Source organism: Oncorhynchus masou, chromosome 32 (assembly GCF_036934945.1).
Source record: "Oncorhynchus masou masou isolate Uvic2021 chromosome 32, UVic_Omas_1.1, whole genome shotgun sequence".
In the NCBI taxonomy this organism is placed as follows: Eukaryota; Metazoa; Chordata; class Actinopteri; order Salmoniformes; family Salmonidae; genus Oncorhynchus; species Oncorhynchus masou.
In genome coordinates, this window is record NC_088243.1 from 779589 (window position 1) to 798015 (window position 18427).

Genomic DNA, 18427 nt, shown 5'->3' on the forward strand with positions numbered 1-18427 from the left:
ACTCTTTCTACCCAAATTGTCCTTTAATGAAATAGTCAAAACACACAATGATATACAACGTATCAGGCCAGCTGATACTGCCGTGGCCTCCCCTCGTCATCATAAAAGGTCTTCTTCTATATTGTTGATAGTTAGTGTAAAAACAGCTGTACTAAAGACCAGTGGCGAGGATAAACTAAACTGAATATTCACACGCCTGGTCCCAGATCTATTTGTGCCGTCGTGCAGACTCCTATTGTCATTAACCACGTTTCCATTCACAGTGTCTATTTCAGTAAAGTCATACCGTATAAAAACAAAACATGGCAAAATGGAAACTGTGACGGAAACAGGTCGTTTCAGTACAATTTTATAAATGTCGACAGACAATTTGTTTCGTTCAAACATCTTTTTTTTGTCGGGAAAATTTAAATTATGCGAGAAATGGTGTTGCAAATATTGATATAATTGCTATCGAACTGTATCAAAGTAAAGTTGGGAGTCACGAGATGATATTGGCGTGTGGTCCTCTCACTACGGAGAAACCATGTAGTTTATTAGGCTACAGATGAACTGAGTCATGATGAACGTCACAGGGTGGTGAATGGATGCTGTGAGCTGGACGTTCCTTCACAATACCTATCCACGGTCTTAGTCTGGTGACATGATGATCGATGCTTGACTGCCGGGTCGACAACAACAAGAATATCTTCTCTCTGATCCATAATAATCTGATCATGTAGATGGCTTTACCCGAGCTGTTGGCTAGAGGACGCACGTGTGCTCTTCAGCGCAACAAACTATCGATACGAGTTGAAAATGCGATGGAAAAAAACATGGAACTTTTGATTTTTAATTCGGTAACGTGAAAACCTTTCGGTGAAAAAGTACTATTTGTGCGCACTACGTCGTCACTGACTGACGTTTTATCCGCAACAAATCCAGTTTGGTGGAAACATCACTGGTGGGAAAATATGCAGATTAAAAAAATATATATTCGCATGAAAATCTGTCGCCAATTGGATGGAAACCTAGCTACTGTTGACCACTTTCCCAACAAGCCAAACAACTAGTTAGAAGGTATGAAATATTACCAATGTAAAGATACAAACCTCATCAACTACATGATCTCTCTACCTTTTTAACAAACAACGGACATGTTGACCACTGTCCCAACAAGCTAGTTAGAGCACATACAATCTCCCTGTGCTACTCTGCTATTCAAATCTGAAATCATAACATTCACTGGGAATACAGACTTGTGTTGAAGCCGCTGTGTCTTGTTTCAGATCGACTACATTGCAGTCGGATTTACAAATCGCCTTCCTAAAAATGACTTCTCATTGAAGTTTTGTATTTCAGTCTGTCTGTAGTCGCTGTCGTCCATCTCAAACACCCCGGTCGTTTCAAAGCCTCAAGTTGAGTCCCAAATGGCGCCCTATTCCCTTTTATAGTGCACTTCTTTTGACCGGAGCAATGTGGGGAATAGGGTGTCATTAGAGACACAGTCTGTCCCCTGTCTCTCAGGCCAGGGGCGTGAGAGGGCGTGGTGCCCTGGCGAACCGTGTTCCCCTGGCCTTGCGGCTGTGCTCCCTCCTCTGGTTGATGGCCTTGGTGGAGGCTCTTAGTTTCCGGAGCCTCAGTGCTCTCAGCTTCAGTTGTAGATCCTGGGGTAACCTCCCGCCTTTAGCTAGGATCTCGTTCATCCTCTGCCGTGGAGTCTTGATCAAGATGAAGTCACAGATGGTGGGGCGTGCTTCGGTCCCGACGTTGCACCGCCTCATGGAGGGAAAGTATCCCTCCGCCCACACCGTCACTTTGTATTCCCCAGGGTTCAACAGACGCCAGTAGTCCCCATCAGCCGCTAAAGGAGATACACAGGAGAGTCTCATGATCGTTCATTCAGAAAATGTATCGAAAATATTTTGTCAATAATACCACAATTAAAGGGGGATGGGGATCTACCTGATACAAACTGATGCAATGACAAAGACACTAATGTTTACAGTAGAATAAAATACATGGTGCAAGCTTGAAACTAAAGAGATGCCTGTAATGGTGTAACAAAGACCGTAAAGTATCCGTTTTAAAGACACTGTTGCATCTTGGGAGTAGAATAAAATAAATAGAAGCCAGGTGTAAATTAAACGAAGATTCAAGAGAGAGAGCACAGACTGGGTTGTGGCAGTGTATTGTATATGTACCCTATTTGATGTAATAACGGATCCGGAGAAGATGGCTGCCGTTTTTACGGGCTCCTAACCAATCGTGTGTGTTGTTTAGCATCTCAGCGTCTGATTAGATTGTGCACATTTTGTTAACATTCTGTTAATAGAGGCCCAATGGGCTTTTCTTGTGTTTTCAGCACCCCCTTGTGTGCTGTGCCGGTAACACCGTAAATCCCGAGCACGGAGCATTGTGTCTGCTACAACAAGCAGTTAGAAATTGGCGCTGTCAGGAATTTGACATACAAGCAGTGCGAGGTAAACAGAAAAAATGGCCAATTTTTTTTTTTTCTTTTTTTTTCTGTTTCTTCTGTGTAGTGTAGTGCATCATGTAAATCATTGTAGAATCTTACGTCTACCTGATCGTATGTCGTGGTCCAGGTCTTCCACTTTCACAATGGCGTCTGCAATGCCTTTCTTCGTCATCTTGTCTCTCACCACTCCCTTGATGCCTCTGTGAACCTGGTAGAGGCAAGGACGGAACATCAGAAACAGAGATGATCAGGGAACATCAGAAACAGAGATAGTCAGGGAACATCAGAAACAGAGATAATCAGGGAACATCAGAAACAGAGATAGTCAGGGAACATCAGAAACAGAGATAATCAGGGAACATCAGAAACAGAGATAGTCAGGGAACATCAGAAACAGAGATGATCAGGGAAATATCTACAAATTGGAGAGCTGGGATATGCAGTAGGACAGTATTCTACAAGTGAAGTCTTTCCAATTGGGGCCATTTCCAGTAATTTGAATAACTCCGATACAGTATAACTTTGCTAAATAATCCATGTAAAGAACAGTAGACCTGCTCCATGTAGACAAGCAGAGACTCCTTGTTGTTCTCCCACTCTGTAGGAAGCTCGCTGGCGTGAGGAAACTTGTCACACGACAGCTCCACCGTCACCTCGAAGCAGTTAGTGTGCATGTAGCTGAAGTCATTCATACCTGAGGGACAAAAATATGGTAACAAAACACATGAAAAACAAATAGTCTTTGATGAGGGCCTGATTTTATATATATATATATATGAGATCTACTGACTCCCAGGGTCGGTGTTGATTATTATATATTTGATACACTGCCGATTTTGCAGGTTTTCCTACTTACAAAGCATGTAGAGGTCTGTCATTTTAATCATAGGTACACTTCAACTGTGAGAGATGGAATCTAAAACAAAAATCCAGAAAATCACATTGTATTATTTTTAAGTAATGCATTTGCATTTTATTGCATGACATAAGTATTTGATCACCTACCAACCAGTAAGATTTCTGGCTCTCACAGACTTGTTAGTTTTTCTTTAAGAAGCCCTCCTGTTCTCCACTCATTACCTGTATTAACTGCACCTGTTTGAACTCGTTACCTGTATAAAAGACACCTGTCCACACACTCAATCAAAGAGACTCCAACCTCTCCACAATGGCCAAGACCAGAGAGGGTGTAAGGACATCAGGGTTAAATTGTAGACCTGCACAAGGCTGGGATGGGCTACAGGACAATAGGCAAGCAGCTTGGTGAGAAGGCAACAACTGTTGGTGCAATTATTCGAAAATGAAAGACGTTCAAGATGACGGTCAATCACCCTCGGTCTGGGGCTCCATGCAAGATCTCACTAAGTGGGGCATCAATGATCATTAGGAAGGTGAGGGATCAGCCCAGAACTACACGGCAGGACCTGGTCAATGACCTGAAGAGAGCTGGGACCACAGTCTCAAAGAAAACCAATAGTAACACACTACCCCGTCATGGATTAAAATCCTGCAGCGCACGCAAGGTCCCCCTGCTCAAGCCAGTGCATGTCCAGGCCCGTCTGAAGATCGCCAATGACCATCTGGATGATCCAGAGGAGGAATGGGAGAAGGTCATGTGGTCTGATGAGACAAAAATAGAGCTTTTTGGTCTAAACTCCACTCGCCGTGTTTGGAGGAAGAAGAAGGATGAGTACAACCCCAAGAACATCATTCCAACCGTGAAGCATGGGGGTGGAAACATTCTTTGGGGATGCTTTTCTGCAAAGGGGACAGGACGACTGCAGCGTATTGAGGGGAGGATGGATGGGGCCATGTATCGTGAGATCTTGGCCAACAACCTCCTTCCCTCAGTAAGAGCATTGAAGATGGGTCGTGCTGGGTCTTCCAGCATGACAACGACCCGAAACACACAGCCAGGGCAACTAAGGAGTGACTCATAAGAAGCATCTCAAGGTCCTGGAGTGGCCTAGCCAGTCTCCAGACCTGAACCCATCCATAAACACACAGCCAGGGCAAGTAAGGGGTGGCTCGTAAGAAGCATCTCAAGGTCCTGGAGGGGCCTAGCCAGTCTCCAGACCTGAGCCCATCCATAAACACACAGCCAGGGCAACTAAGGAGTGGCTCCGTAAGAAGCATCTCAAGGTCCTGGAGGGGCCTAGCCAGTCTCCAGACCTGAACCCATCCATAAACACACAGCCAGGGCAACTAAGGAGTGACTCGTAAGAAGCATCTCAAGGTCCTGGAGGGGCCTAGCCAGTCTCCAGACCTGAACCCATCCATAAACACACAGCCAGGGCAACTAAGGAGTGGCTCCGTAAGAAGCATCTCAAGGTCCTGGAGGGGCCTAGCCAGTCTCCAGACCTGAGCCCATCCATAAACACACAGCCAGGGCAACTAAGGAGTGACTCGTAAGAAGCATCTCAAGGTCCTGGAGTGGCCTAGCCAGTCTCCAGACCTGAACCCAATAGAACATCTTTGGAGGGAGCTGAAAGTCCTTATTGCCCCGAAACCTGAAGGATCTGGAGAAGGTCTGTATGGAAGAGTGGGCCAAAATCCCTGCTGCAGTGTGTGCAAACCTGGTTAAGAACTACAGGAAACGTATGATCTCTATAATTGCAAACAAAGGTTTCTGTACCAAATATTAAGTTTTGCTTTTCTGATGTATCAAATACTAATGTGATGCAATAAAATGCTAATTAATCACTTAAAAATCATACAATGTGATTTTCCGGATTTTTGTTTTAGATTCCGTCTCTAACAGTTGAAGCGTATCTATGATAGAGAATTACAGACCTCTACATGCTTTGTAAGTAGGAAAACCAGCAAAATCGGCAGTGAATCAAATACTTGTTCTCCCCACTGTATGTATATAAAGCTGGGACCGAGAGACTGAAAAACAGCTTCTATCTCAAGGCCATCAGACTGTTAAACAGCCACCACTAACATTGAGTGGCTGCTGTCAACACACTGACACTGACTCAACTCCAGCCACTTTAATAATGGGAATTGATGGGAAATGATGTAAATATATCACTAGCCACTTTAAACAATGCTACCTTATATAATGTTACTTACCCTACATTATTCATCTCATATGCATACGTATATACTGTACTCTATATCATCTACCGCATCTTTATGTAATACATGTATCACTAGCCACTTTAACTATGCCACTTTGTTTACATACTCATCTCATATGTATATACTGTACTCGATACCATCTACTGTATATTGCCTATGCTGCTCTGTACCATCACTCATTCATATATCCTTATGTACATATTCTTTATCCCCTTACACTGTGTATAAGACAGTAGTTTAGGAATTGTTAGTTAGATTACTTGTTGGTTATTACTGCATTGTCGGAACTAGAAGCACAAGCATTTTGCTACACTCGCATTAACATCTGCTAACCATGTGTATGTGAGAAATAAAATTTGATTTGATTTGATTTTATATATATATAGAACTACTGACTCCCAGGGACGGTGTGCCAGGCTCCTCCGTTAATGATGTTGTTGTGTTGTTGGAAGTCTTCAGAGTGACAGATCCTCCTATCAGGGTTGGCCATGACCAGGTTGGTGGAGGCGTAGACCGTGGCCAGCCAGCGGAAGAAACTATCGTCAGCTGTAGGGGTGTTTTCCTGAGGGGCCCAGTCCCGGGTGCAGTCGAAGGGGTAGGTAACCACCAGTTCTCCCCCGTGGAGGTTGGCACTCAGGACAAAGGGGATGTCCTGCATCCAGCTGATGACCGCACGTGTCTCTGGGGTCACCTGGGAAAGGGACAGATAAACATGTCAGACACCCTGGGACAGTACAGACAGCCTGGGACAGTACAGACAGATGAACATGTCAGACACCCTGGGACAGTACAGACAGGCTGGGACAGTACAGACAGCCTGGAACAGTACAGACAGCCTGGGACAGTACAGACACCCTGGGACAGTACAGACAGGCTGGGACAGTACAGACAGCCTGGGACAGTACAGACAGCCTGGGACAGTACAGACAGCCTGGGACAGTACAGACAGACGAACAGTACAGACAGCCTGGGACAGACAGACAGCCTGGGACAGTACAGACACCCTGGGACAGTACAGACAGGCTGGGACAGTACAGACAGTCTGGGACAGTACAGACAGTCTGGGACAGTACAGACAGGCTGGGACAGTACAGACAGTCTGGGACAGTACAGACAGTCTGGGACAGTACAGACAGTCTGGGACAGTACAGACAGTCTGGGACAGTACAGACAGCCTGGAACAGTACAGACAGCCTGGGACAGTACATACAGTCTGGGACAGTACAGACAGTCTGGGACAGTACAGACAGGCTAGGACAGTACAGACAGCCTGGGACAGTACAGACAGCCTGGGACAGTACAGACAGGCTGGGACAGTACAGACAGTCTGGGACAGTACAGACAGCCTGGGACAGTACAGACAGCCTGGGACAGTACAGACAGCCTGGGACAGTACAGACAGACGAACAGTACAGACAGGCTGGGACAGTACAGACAGATGAACATGTCAGACACCCTGGGACAGTACAGACAGTCTGGGACAGTACAGACAGCCTGGGACAGTACAGACAGTCTGGGACAGTACAGACACCCTGGGACAGTACAGACAGGCTGGGACAGTACAGACACCCTGGGACAGTACAGACAGGCTGGGACAGTACAGACAGCCTGGGACAGTACAGACAGCCTGGGACAGTACAGACAGTCTGGGACAGTACAGACAGCCTGGGACAGTACAGACAGTCTGGGACAGTACAGACACCCTGGGACAGTACAGACAGGCTGGGACAGTACAGACAGGCTGGGACAGTACAGACAGTCTGGGACAGTACAGACAGCCTGGGACAGTACAGACAGCCTGGGACAGTACAGACAGTCTGGGACAGTACAGACAGCCTGGGACAGTACAGACAGTCTGGGACAGTACAGACAGACGAACAGTACAGACAGCCTGGGACAGTACAGACAGCCTGGGACAGTACAGACAGCCTGGGACAGTACAGACAGCCTGGGACAGTACAGACAGCCTGGGACAGTACAGACAGCCTGGAACAGTACAGACAGTCTGGGACAGACAGACAGTCTGGGACAGACAGACAGCCTGGGACAGTACAGACAGCCTGGGACAGTACAGACAGCCTGGGACAGTACAGACAGCCTGGGACAGTACAGACAGCCTGGGACAGTACAGACAGTCTGGGACAGTACAGACAGTCTGGGACAGTACAGACAGCCTGGGACAGTACAGACAGCCTGGAACAGTACAGACAGACGAACAGTACAGACAGCCTGGGACAGTACAGACAGCCTGGGACAGTACAGACAGCCTGGGACAGTACAGACAGACGAACAGTACAGACAGCCTGGGACAGTACAGACAGCCTGGGACAGTACAGACAGCCTGGGACAGACAGACAGCCTGGGACAGTACAGACAGGCGAACAGTACAGACAGGCTGGGACAGTACAGACAGCCTGGGACAGTACAGACAGCCTGGGACAGTACAGACAGCCGGGGACAGTACAGACAGTCTGGGACAGTACAGACAGTCTGGGATTTTACAGACAGCCTGGGACAGTACAGACAGTCTGGGACAGTCAGACAGCCTGGGACAGTACAGACAGCCTGGGACAGTCAGTTTCAACTGTACAGACAGCCTGGGACAGTACAGACATGCTGGGACATTTACAGACAGTCTGGGACAGTACAGACAGCCGGGGACAGTACAGACAGTCTGGGACAGTACAGACAGCCTGGGACAGTACAGACAGGCTGGGACAGTACAGACAGCCTGGGACAGTACAGACAGCCTGGGACAGTACAGACAGTCTGGGACCTTACAGACAGCCTGGGACAGTACAGACAGGCGAACAGTACAGACAGCCTGGGACAGTACAGACAGCCTGGGACAGTACAGACAGGCTGGGTTTCTGTACAGACAGTCTGGGACATACAGACAGCCTGGGACAGTACAGACAGGCTGGGACATAAGACAGGCTTTGATACAGACAGCCTGGGAAGAACAACACCCTGGGATTTACAGACAGCCTGGGACAGTACAGACAGCCTGGGACAGTACAGACAGTCTGGGACAGTACAGACACAAAGAAGCATTTTCTTTTTACGATCTTACTAGTTTATTTTATTTTCCTGATACTAAAAATCTCCTAACATTATCAAACCTCACCTCGAACGTCAACAACACCTACCTTATTGTTTAATAAAATATTTTATATATATTTATATATATGTATATAAACCTTTATTTTACCAGGCAATTCAGTTGCTGTCCCCAGTCCACCTGGCCGTGCTGCTGCTCTAGTTTCAACTGTTCTGCCTTATTATTATTGGACCATGCTGGTCATTTATGAACATTTGAACATCTTGGCCATGTTCTGTTATAATCTCCACCCGGCACAGCCAGAAGAGGACTGGCCACCCCACATAGCCTGGTTCCTCTCTAGGTTTCTTCCTAGGTTTTGGCCTTTCTAGGGAGTTTTTCCTAGCCACCGTGCTTCTACACCTGCATTGCTTGCTGTTTGGGGTTTTAGGCTGGGTTTCTGTACAGCACTTTGAGATATCAGCTGATGTACGAGGGCTACATAAATAAATTTGATTTGAGTTAAGAACAAATTCTTATTTACAATGAGGCCTACCGAGGAAGAGTGGGTTAGGCCCGTTCAGGGTCAGAACGACAGATTTTTACCTGATCAGCTCTAGGGATTCGATCTAGGCCTTACGGTTAGTGACCCAACGCTCTAAGACGAGGCTACCTGGCCCAACAGTATTAAATATGAACCCATAACAGAAGGAACTGTCTCAGTTAAACCACTGTTGTTGAGTCAGTTTCCCAGCTCTGTCAGGTTGTCGGAGGCCAACTATTACCTGGGTTGTATACTACTTTGACCAGGGAGGCATCACTACTATTCACTAGGCTGTAGGGAGACGGAGGCCCACTAGGCTGTAGAGAGACGGAGGCCCACTAGGCTGTCGAGAGACAGATGGAGGCCCACTAGGCTGTCGAGACAGATGGAGGCCCACTAGGCTGTAGAGAGACGGAGGCCCACTAGGCTGTAGAGAGACGGAGGCCCACTGGGCTGTAGAGAGACGGAGGCCCACTAGGCTGTAGAGAGACGGAGGCCCACTAGGCTGTAGAGAGACGGAGGCCCACTAGGCTGTCGAGAGACGGAGGCCCACTAGGCTGTAGAGAGACGGAGGCCCACAGCCCACTGGGCTGTAGAGAGACGGAGGCCCACTGGGCTGTAGAGAGACGGAGGCCCACTAGGCTGTAGAGAGACGGAGGGCCCACTAGGCTGTAGAGAGAGGCCCACAGCCCACTAGGCTGTAGAGAGACGGAGGCCCACTAGGCTGTAGAGAGACGGAGGCCCACTAGGCTGTAGAGAGACGGAGGCCCACTAGGCTGTAGAGAGACGGAGGCCCACTAGGCTGTAGAGAGACGGAGGCCCACTAGGCTGTAGAGAGACGGAGGCCCACTAGGCTGTAGAGAGACGGCTCATTGGACTTCATTCCAGACATTCCATGGTTTCCCTGTGTTTGATGCCGTTCCATTCGCTCCGGTCCAGACATTATTATGAGCCGTCCTCCCCTCAGCAGCCTCCACTGGTTTCCATGGTTTCCCTGTGTTTGATGCCATTCCATTGGCTCCGGTCCAGACATTATTATGAGCCGTCCTCCCCTCAGCAGCCTCCACTGGTTTCCATGGTTTCCCTGTGTTTGATGCCATTCCATTCGCTCCGGTCCAGACATTATTATGAGCCATCCTCCCCTCAGCAGCCTCCACTGGTCTACAGACACGTCGTATTCTGACCTTGACTTAATTCACTGATAAGGCCTCCACTTTTACGCCCAACGAAACCATGAACAAGGTCTAGAGAACCTTCCGGTTCCACGTGGAAAAAGCATCTACTTCATTTTGGAGTATAGATATAACACCCTTCTCCATGGACTGTCATTTACCTCTTGATAAGAGCTATTTATAAGAACTATTGATAAGAACTATTGATAAGAACTAGGTCAATTAGTAATCCGTTTGGAGAAGGGAATTGTAAATATAATGGACAATTATTTTATTTCTAGTTTACCTTATAATCTCTGGAGACAAATGTGAAACCAGTCATATGGCAGCAAACTGAAGCAGGAACGTTGATGAAATGTTGTTCCATTATGCAGAATTTAACTTGTCCAGGCTTTTGACACTTCTACGGGACCGGTGTCCCTACACCGGGACGGTTGTTGCTCACTTCTACGGGACAGGTGTCCCTTCACCGGGACGGTTGTTGCTCACTTCTACGGGACCGGTGTCCCTTCACCGGGACGGTTGTTGCTCACTTCTACGGGACCGGTGTCCCTTCACCGGGACGGTTGTTGCTCACTTCTACGGGACCGGTGTCCCTTCACCGGGACGGTTGTTGCTCACTTCTACGGGACAGGTGTCCCTACACCGGGACGGTTGTTGCTCACTTCTACGGGACCGGTGTCCCTTCAGAACGGTTGTTGCTCACTTTCCAGGACGGTGTCCCTTCACCGGAGAAAGCGGTTCGTGTTACTGCTCACTTCAATTTACAGGAGCTTTTACAGTGTCCCTTCATTGTTTGAGGAACAGAGTTGTTGCTCACTTCTACGGGACTGGTGTCCCTTCACCTATGAAGGTTAATTTATTTCATTCAGGATCGGTGTGATTTCATCCTGAGGGTCCAAGAGTAAAATGTTGAATAGTTCTGTTTGATAAAATCCAGTTTTATATTCACCGATTGTTGCTCACTTCTCGGGACGGTGTCCCTTCATCCGGACATTGTTGTGATAGTTAATGTATAAGCTAATGATCCATCATGTATGACATTTCTGGGAGTGGTGTCCCTTAGTTGTGTAGTTGAAAATGTATAAATTGCTCACTTCTACATTTGGGCCGGTGTCCCTTTATCAAAATATTGAGTAGTAATGTAATTCTTCACTGGATCAGGGACCGGTGTCCCAAACTGATGCCGGTTGTTGCTCAATATTTATAATGTGACTAGAATTATGTTGTATGGCATTTCAAAAGCTGATTCCAGGAAATGAAAACACATGTTTGTTAGTTCGTATTATCTTTTACCAGATCTAATTGTTATATTCTGTTACATTAATTTCACATTTCCACAAACTTCAAAGTGTTTCCTTTCAAATGGGATCAACAATGTGCATGTTCTTGCTTCAGGTCCTGAGTTACAATAATTAGGTATGTCATTTAAGGATGTTTGAAAAAAAGGGGAACAGACACAGCTTTCTGCCTGAACTGTTTTTTCCTTGAAGGTGATTTAATCATTGACATTCAGTAATCCAATTTCATTGTTTCTCTATGAACAATTGGAATTTTAAGAGTGGAAAAACAAAACAAATGTAAAAGTTCAGTAAAAATAAAACTGAAAACATAATTTGAGTCATACTCTGATTGAGTTGATGTTGTCTCTGACTCCAAAGGCATCTCCAGTCCTGACATCTAGATGGGGATGTTAATGTATGGCTGTTTTAACCATCATGTATGACATTTCTGGGAGTCCCACATGATTTGTTCAGGTTGGGTAGTTGAAAATGTATAAATTGACCACTCGTAGCTTTGCGGCAGAGCCCAACCTGCCAGCTCTGACCCCTGGAGAGAAGTTAAGTTGAGAAATATTTAAAGCTATTTTAATTCTTCACTGGATCAGTCAGTCAATTCGATCAATCAATATGTCCTACATCTTCCTGGTCAACATTTAAATGAAGTCACCTAGGATCCTATCTTAATGTATGGCATTTCAAAAGTTCTGATGGAGAAAAGAAAATTAAGAAAACACATGTTTGTTCTAATATGAAGTCGTAGGAGGTTCTTTTCTCAGATCTAATGTGTTATATTCCCTACATTAATTTCATATTTCAAACTTCAAAGGTGGTTCTTTCAAATGGGATCAACAATGTGCATATTCTCTGCTTCAGGTCCTGAGTTACAGGCAGTTCTAGATTCAGGTATGTCATTTAAGGATGGTTCTGAGCCCTCTCAATCTAGAGTTCTAATATGAAGTCACACAGCTTTCTGCCCCTGAACTGTTCTTTTCATTTCAGGTGATTTAATCATTGACTCAGCACGTCCAATTTCATTGTTTCTCTATGAACAATTGGAATTTTAAGAGTGGAGGTTCAAAACAAATGTAAAACCAGTAAAAATAAAACTGAAAACATAATGTTGAGTCATACTCTCTGGTGGAGTTGATGTGTAGTGTACAGTCATTAAGAGGGGCATCCTCTTTAGTGTTCTAATCTGGTCATGGGGATGTAGTGGTTGGCTGTTTTCCATGTATGTGTCATTCTCCTTGGCCCCCTCTCTGAGTTTGTTCAGGTCTGGGAAGTTGTGGTTCATATCGACCCACTCGTCATTAAAAGGAGGCTGAGCCCCCCTAGAGTTCTAACCTGAAGTCATTAAGAGGAGGTTCTGACCCCTGGAGAGTTCTAAGTTAAGTTGAGATCATGTTTAAAGTTCTAATATTTTCAATATTCTGAGCCCTCTCGATCAGTCAGTCAATATGAAGTCATCAATATGTTCTGACATCCTTCCTTCTTCTAATATGAAGTCATCAAAGGAGGTTCTGAGTCCTCTCTCTAGAGTTCTAATATGAAGTCATTAAGAGGAGGTTCTGAGTCCTCTCTCTAGAGTTCTAATATGAAGTCATTAAGAGGAGGTTCTGAGTCCTCTCTCTAGAGTTCTAATATGAAGTCATTAAGGAGGTTCTGAGCCCTCTCTCTAGAGTTCTAATATGAAGTCATCACGAGGAGGTTCTGAGCCCCCTCTCTAGAGTTCTAATATGAAGTCATTCACGAGGAGGTTCTGAGCCCTCTCTAGAGTTCTAATATGAAGTCATTAAGAGGAGGTTCTGAGTCCTCTCTCTAGAGTTCTAATATGAAGTCATTAAGAGGAGGTTCTGAGTCCTCTCTCTAGAGTTCTAATATGAAGTCATTAAGAGGAGGTTCTGAGCCCCTCTCTAGAGTTCTAATATGAAGTCATTAAGAGGAGGTTCTGAGCCCTCTCTCTAGAGTTCTAATATGAAGTCATTAAGAGGAGGTTCTGAGCCCTCTCTCTAGAGTTCTAATATGAAGTCATTAAAGGAGGTTCTGAGTCCTCTCTCTAGAGTTCTAATATGAAGTCATTACGAGGAGGTTCTGAGCCCTCTCTCTAGAGTTCTAATATGAAGTCATTAAGGAGGTTCTGAGTCCTCTCTCTAGAGTTCTAATATGAAGTCATTAAGAGGAGGTTCTGAGCCCTCTCTCTAGAGTTCTAATATGAAGTCATTAAGAGGAGGTTCTGAGCCCTCTCTCTAGAGTTCTAATATGAAGTCATTAAGAGGAGGTTCTGAGTCCTCTCTCTAGAGTTCTAATATGAAGTCATTAAGAGGAGGTTCTGAGCCCTCTCTCTAGAGTTCTAATATGAAGTCATTAAGGAGGTTCTGAGTCCTCTCTCTAGAGTTCTAATATGAAGTCATCACGAGGAGGTTCCGAGTCCTCTCTCTAGAGTTCTAATATGAAGTCATTAAGAGGAGGTTCTGAGTCCTCTCTCTAGAGTTCTAATATGAAGTCATCACGAGGAGGTTCTGAGCCCCCTCTCTAGAGTTCTCTGACCACAAGGTGGTGCTCTTTCCATGGTCCTTTGAGGCAGATATCAACCAGTGAGGAAATGCAGTGTTTCGACATCTCCCATTACCACACAGTCAGCCAGTCAATTAACCAGTCAATAATTCAATCAATCAATACATCCCTTATCCCCTGCTCCACCCCTCATCCTACCTTTTCAAAGGCTGTTTCATATCCATCAGGGTTCATAGACGGCAGTAGGTGGATACGTGTGGTGGTCACCAGACGGACGATGCGTGGGTTGCCTCGTCTAAACTCCCGACAGATGTACTGCATGAGGTTCAGCACCAGCTCTCTGCCAACCACCTCGTTGCCATGCATACCTGCCACATAGCGGAACTCTGGCTCACCTGCAGGGGAACAGGGGATGTTTCTACAATGTGAATACGATACAACTTTATTGTCCATGTTTACAGTGAACAACGGAAATTGGTCTTCTGCTCCAGGCAGGGTTTTGTTGTCATGACTTCAACATCAGCAATGCATTCTTTCTACTTGATAAAGATTCCAAGCTTTCATTATTGTGTTGGGCAGTGACTCCAGCTCAACAAGATCTCATAGTTTCCCCTTCGAAATTCAACGCATTATGGATGAATGTCTATTTTTGACGCATTCATTTTGCAAGGTTACAGGGTTAATTCTGCTTGGTTACAGGGTTAATTCACCATGGTTACAGGGTTAATTCTGCTTGGTTACAGGGTTAATTCTGCATGGTTACAAGGTTAATTCTCCATGGTTACAGGGTTAATTCACCATGGTTACAGGGTTAATTCTGCTTGGTTACAGGATTAATTCTGCATGGTTACAAGGTTAATTCTCCATGGTTACAGGGTTAATTCTGCTTGGTACAGGGTTAATTCTCCATGGTTACAGGGTTAATTCTCCATGGTTACAGGGTTAATTCTGCTTGGTTACAGGGTTAATTCTGCTTGGTTACAGGGTTAATTCTGCTTGGTTACAGGGTTAATTCTGCTTGGTTACAGGGTTAATTCTGCTAGGTTATAGGGTTAATTCACCATGGTTACAGGGTTAATTCACCATGGTTACAGGGTTAATTCACCATGGTTACAGGGTTAATTCTCCATGGTTACAGGATTAATTCTGCATGGTTAAAGGTTAATTCTGCATGGTTAAAGGTTAATTCTGCTTGGTTACAGGGTTAATTCTCCATGGTTACAGGGTTAATTCTGCTTGGTACAGGGTTAATTCTCCATGGTTACAGGGTTAATTCACCATGGTTACAGGGTTAATTCACCATGGTTACAGGGTTAATTCACCATGGTTACAGGGTTAATTCTCCATGGTTACAGGGTTAATTCTCCATGGTTACAGGGTTAATTCTCCATGGTTACAGGGTTAATTCTCCATGGTTACAGGGTTAATTCTGCATGGTTACAGGGTTAATTCACCATGGTTACAGGATTAATTCTGCATGGTTAAAGGTTAATTCTGCATGGTTACAGGGTTAATTCTGCATGGTTACAGGGTTAATTCTGCATGGTTACAGGGTTAATTCTGCATGGTTACAGGTTTAATTCTGCTTGGTTACAGGTTTAAAACAGAAACAACTCAAAGGGTTAAGTTTTGGTATTCATTCTGAGTGGTTAAGATTAGAGCTATAGTTTGGCGTAGGCTTAAAACAAAATAATCAAAAATGACACGCTATTACCATGAAGTATTCTGTGAACTGCGGCTCGCGCGGTGGTCTGAGCAGCGCTCTCCGTCTGCGAGCATCACGAGTTGGCACCCAGTGCTGGGGAATAGTTTTAATCGTGCTGTGGAAGGCATATATTGACGTTCTGGGGAACTTTTCAAACGTCCCGAAATCACTGTGTGTTTCCCGAGTGATCAGTGTGCCACAGCTATGGCTGCCAAAGTGTACAAAATGGACCACTGTGGACGAACAACACACATCCTGTACAGATGGGAGACGAGAGACCTAAAGAAACTAAACCAAGGGGGCTGTATGTATCAAGTGTCTCAGACTAGAAGGCCATTTAAGGATCAGTTCAGGCTTTCGGAACAATGAATAATATTACATTTGACCGGAAGTGATTTAATCCAAGATCAACACTCCTTATTAAGTATCATAAGCTCTCATATTCTACTTTCTATCATAAGGTACTTATTGTTAAAGCTCCCTGTCATTTTCTGTCCTTCCTGATTCTAATGAAAAACACATGAGGATCTCTTCTGTTCTCTGCCATGATTCAAAACAACAGGCTCCAATGTAGAGAATCACATGACCCTTGAAACTCAAACCGACCAAAAAACAAAAACAATATCAGCTCTTCCAAAATGGTTCTTCGCAGATGGATAGGTTTCTACCAATAACTATTTTCATTGGACGAACCCTTTCTGGAAAATGAGCTGTCTTTGTAGCGTAAAGGGTTCCACCTAGAACCTTTTTTATCGTAACAATTGTTTTTTAAAGTTTTTTTTTAAAGAAATGGTTCTTTGATGATTCTTAAGAAAGATAAGGTTCTACATACAACTCTTCTGAATCCGAATAAACATTTTATACTATTTTTTCTCTCTCTTTCTTTGAAATAAAGAGTTACAATTTTAAAGGTTATTAAGGCTGGTGGAACTCAACCTTTAAATGATAAAATGGTTCTTGGTAAAAAACCATTTATACAGGGTTCTAGGAAGAGGGTACTACCCAGCACCATGTAGGGATCCCCTATGGAGACAAACTGAAGAACCCTGTGTGATTCTGCTTAGAATCCTTTTTTAAATCTAAGAGTGTAGATATTTCCCAATCTGTTGACATGAAACCCTGTTGAAGACAGCTTGCTGTAACGTTGGTGAATAAACAAAAGCATCGGAGCTACGAGAGAGAGCAGCTTTTCCTTTTCTAAAACAATCTGTTTGTATAACTCGTCTTTCAAGAATAGCTAAAAAGTAGTTTTTCACTTGTATATTTTTGCAGAAGTAAAAAGAGACTGTGAATATAACTAGAACTGACTAGGGAGGGACATTTCTACCAATACAAACGATGGTGACTGAGGAATCTGTCTTGTGCTGCTTGGTCTTCACTTGAAATCATTATCCATTTGTTGATATAAGAGAGGCCTCCTCTCTCTGAAAACAGCAGTGTGTGTGTGTTTTCTCCCTGAAAACAGCTCCAATAACCCACAGAACCCTGCAGAAATACTTGGCAAACTGTCTGAGGATAAACAGCTTTGTCAGGCATGCCAGACACACACACACACACACACACACACACACACACACACACACACACACACACACACACACACACACACACACAGAGCCAGAGGGGTTGACTTCTACCCTTTACGAAGCCCTGTTCCCAGAGCTGTTCATGAAGCCCTGTTCTCAGATCTGTTCATGAAGCCCTGTTCTCAGAGCTGTTCATGAAGCCCTGTTCTCAGAGCTGTTCATGAAGCCCTGTTCTCAGAGCTGTTCATGAAGCACTGTTCCCAGAGTTGTTCATGAAGCCCTGTTCCCAGAGCTGTTCATGAAGCCCTGTTCTCAGAGCTGTTCATGAAGCCCTGTTCTCAGAGCTGTTCATGAAGCCCTGTTCCCAGAGCTGTTCATGAAGCCCTGTTCTCAGAGCTGTTCATGAAGCCCTGTTCTCAGAGCTGTTCATGAAGCCCTGTTCTCAGATCTGTTCATGAAGCCCTGTCCCCAGAGCTGTTCATGAAGCCCTGTTCCCAGAGCTGTTCATGAAGTCCTGTTCCCAGAGCTGTTCATGAAGCCCTGTTCTCAGAGCTGTTCATGAAGCCCTGTTCTCAGAGCTGTTCATGAAGCCCTGTTCTCAGATCTGTTCATGAAGCCCTGTCCCCAGAGCTGTTCATGAAGCCCTGTTCTCAGAGCTGTTCATGAAGCCCTGTTCTCAGAGCTGTTCATGAAGCCCTGTTCTCAGATCTGTTCATGAAGTCCTGTTCCCAGAGCTGTTCATGAAGCCCTGTTCCCAGAGCTGTTCATGAAGCCCTGTTCTCAGAGCTGTTCATGAAGCCCTGTTCCCAGAGCTGTTCATGAAGCACTGTTCCCAGAGCTGTTCATGAAGCCCTGTCCCCAGAGCTGTTCATGAAGCCCTGTTCCCAGAGCTGTTCATGAAGCCCTGTTCCCAGAGCTGTTCATGAAGCACTGTTCCCAGAGCTGTTCATGAAGCCCTGTTCTCAGAGCTGTTCATGAAGCCCTGTTCCCAGAGCTGTTCATGAAGTCCTGTTCCCAGAGCTGTTCATGAAGCCCTGTTCCCAGAGCTGTTCATGAAGCCCTGTTCTCAGAGCTGTTCATGAAGCTCTGTTCCCACAGCTG

General features: G+C 45.2%; 1 protein-coding gene across 1 annotated transcript in view; it reads right to left on the reverse strand.

Annotated features, from left to right (window-relative positions):
* Positions 1-18427, reverse strand: part of LOC135525445 (probable carboxypeptidase X1) — a 42433-nt gene continuing 24006 nt past the window's right edge. The window contains 9 exon segments of the mRNA XM_064953074.1: positions 1-1843; positions 2564-2666; positions 3013-3152; positions 5939-6233; positions 11480-11494; positions 12471-12488; positions 12785-12821; positions 12823-12920; positions 14294-14490. Coding sequence (XP_064809146.1) covers positions 1503-1843; positions 2564-2666; positions 3013-3152; positions 5939-6233; positions 11480-11494; positions 12471-12488; positions 12785-12821; positions 12823-12920; positions 14294-14490 — 1244 coding nt within the window. The 3' untranslated portion in view covers positions 1-1502.